The sequence below is a fragment of the Cyprinodon variegatus genome, unplaced genomic scaffold, assembly GCF_000732505.1.
Source record: "Cyprinodon variegatus isolate N-32 unplaced genomic scaffold, C_variegatus-1.0 Scaffold125, whole genome shotgun sequence".
NCBI classification, from domain to species: domain Eukaryota; kingdom Metazoa; phylum Chordata; class Actinopteri; order Cyprinodontiformes; family Cyprinodontidae; genus Cyprinodon; species Cyprinodon variegatus.
In genome coordinates this window covers 1,330,193-1,331,923 of record NW_015150578.1, presented here as the reverse complement: position 1 = coordinate 1,331,923, position 1,731 = coordinate 1,330,193, and the positions used below count along the sequence as shown (strand labels likewise).

Below are 1,731 nucleotides of genomic sequence, written 5' to 3'. Positions count from 1 at the left end.
CATCCACAAAAGGTTGCCGTCTTTGCCTAACCTTTCACAAACACTGAAATACAGCAATACTACAGTAATCAAGCATAACTTACTGAATGTGACGGGCGCCGCCATTTTGATTTGCTTGATTCCCTCCTTCTTCGTCTTCTTCTTCTTGTGTTTTATGGTGGTTGGCAAACAACTTTTGGTGCATTACCGCCACCAAGTGCTTGATTTCCTCTTTCAATACTGGCAGTAATACCACAGATCGTCACTAGGAGCCGAGGAACCGAGATAGCGTTATGCGTAAACGGTCGTCAGAACCGAGCTCGGCCTGATTAACTGATCCGAACTTGGACCGGTCTTGGCATGGATCGGTTTTTCAAGGTTAGTGTAAATGGGGTATCAGTCCGTACCTTGCAACAATCTGGCATTGCTGGCAGGATAAACACCAGTGCAATACCAGTAAACAATCCATATATTTATAAAGGGCTGTGGTAGCCTCTGTGGAGCACAAGGACATGCTGGTGGAAAGAGTGGGAGAGATGTAACACTGTGGTCTTGTCACTATGCCTCTGACTGATCATGTGTCCTGGCTACTTTGCCAAGGAGATATGCCTTTGGCTGACTGGTCAGCACACATTGCTTCCCTGTGGGATCAGATCCTGCCTGGGCCTTCTGTTATGTACTTTGCCCCCCAAAACAATTATGAAGGAATGGATAAATCTCAGGAGCTCAGAGCATTATTGCCTGGTTCTGTGATATGATGCTGCCTGCAGAGTATGTCCATTCAGGACATTTCTTCACAACTAAATATAGTCAGATTATTAAATTATTATCAGGTCTTTTCTATTGAATCAACTGTTGGCCCAAAATTGGGGTAATTCTTGAAAGAATGATACAAGTACCTGAAATGACCTGCCTTCACTGGGGGACTGAAGAAGGTAAAGGGCTAGGTCATTCGAAATTGGCTTGAAGGAGAGCTGAAAGCTACATTTAACTCGCCCAACTCGCCCAACTCTGACCTACTCTGGATTTTCCCAAGGAAAGAGTTGTGGTGGAGAGATTCTGACTGTCTTCTGTGCTTATGGGCCCAACAGACGTTCGTATGGTGTCATAAAAGGGATGTCATCTATGGATTCTTTGGAGAAAATAGCGTACTTTAATGAGTGTATAAGCAAGAGTAGTTACCTGAAGGGGAGGCATTAAGAAGAGAGCTTCAAGGAGAAGCAGCTCATTATTTCGTATTTCTTTCTGCTTTAAGCTGAACTTGTGATCATGTTTACAATGTGCAGATATTTTATTCTTGGTGTTTATTCCCTTAACTTGTCTTCAATTTGCAGACAGTGATCCAGCAGCACTTTATTCATCAATACGAAGAACAACAGACATCAGTAAAGCAACAAACTGTAAAACAGGTACATTAACTATTCAGCATGGGTTTTATAACCTATGCCTAACTTTGCTGAGTAAAGATGAGATACATGGTTAAAAATGCATTTGTCTATTAACATTGCTGGATTATCTGATTTGTGTAAAATTTATTCAATTCTGTTCAATTCAGTTTATAGCCCCATTTACACTACCCTTGAAAAACCGATCCAGGCCGAGACCGGTCCGAGCTTGGATCGGTAACCAGGCCAAGCTCAGTTTTGATGACTGTTCACACGTCACACTTATCTCGGTTATCTCGACTCCTTGACTCCTCGCCTCCTAGTGACGATGTGCGGTATTACTGCTAGGATTGAAGGAGGGACTCAA

At 42.9% G+C, this 1,731-nt stretch overlaps 1 protein-coding gene across 1 annotated transcript in view; it reads left to right on the top strand.

Moving 5' to 3' along the window:
* The window catches only part of LOC107085448, a 10,897-nt gene that overhangs the window by 4,103 nt on the left and 5,063 nt on the right, over positions 1 to 1,731 (top strand). Inside the window, exon 6 of the mRNA XM_015375759.1 lies at positions 1,314 to 1,388. Within this exon, the coding sequence (XP_015231245.1) occupies positions 1,314 to 1,388 (75 nt within the window). The remainder of the gene's footprint in view (positions 1 to 1,313; positions 1,389 to 1,731) is intronic.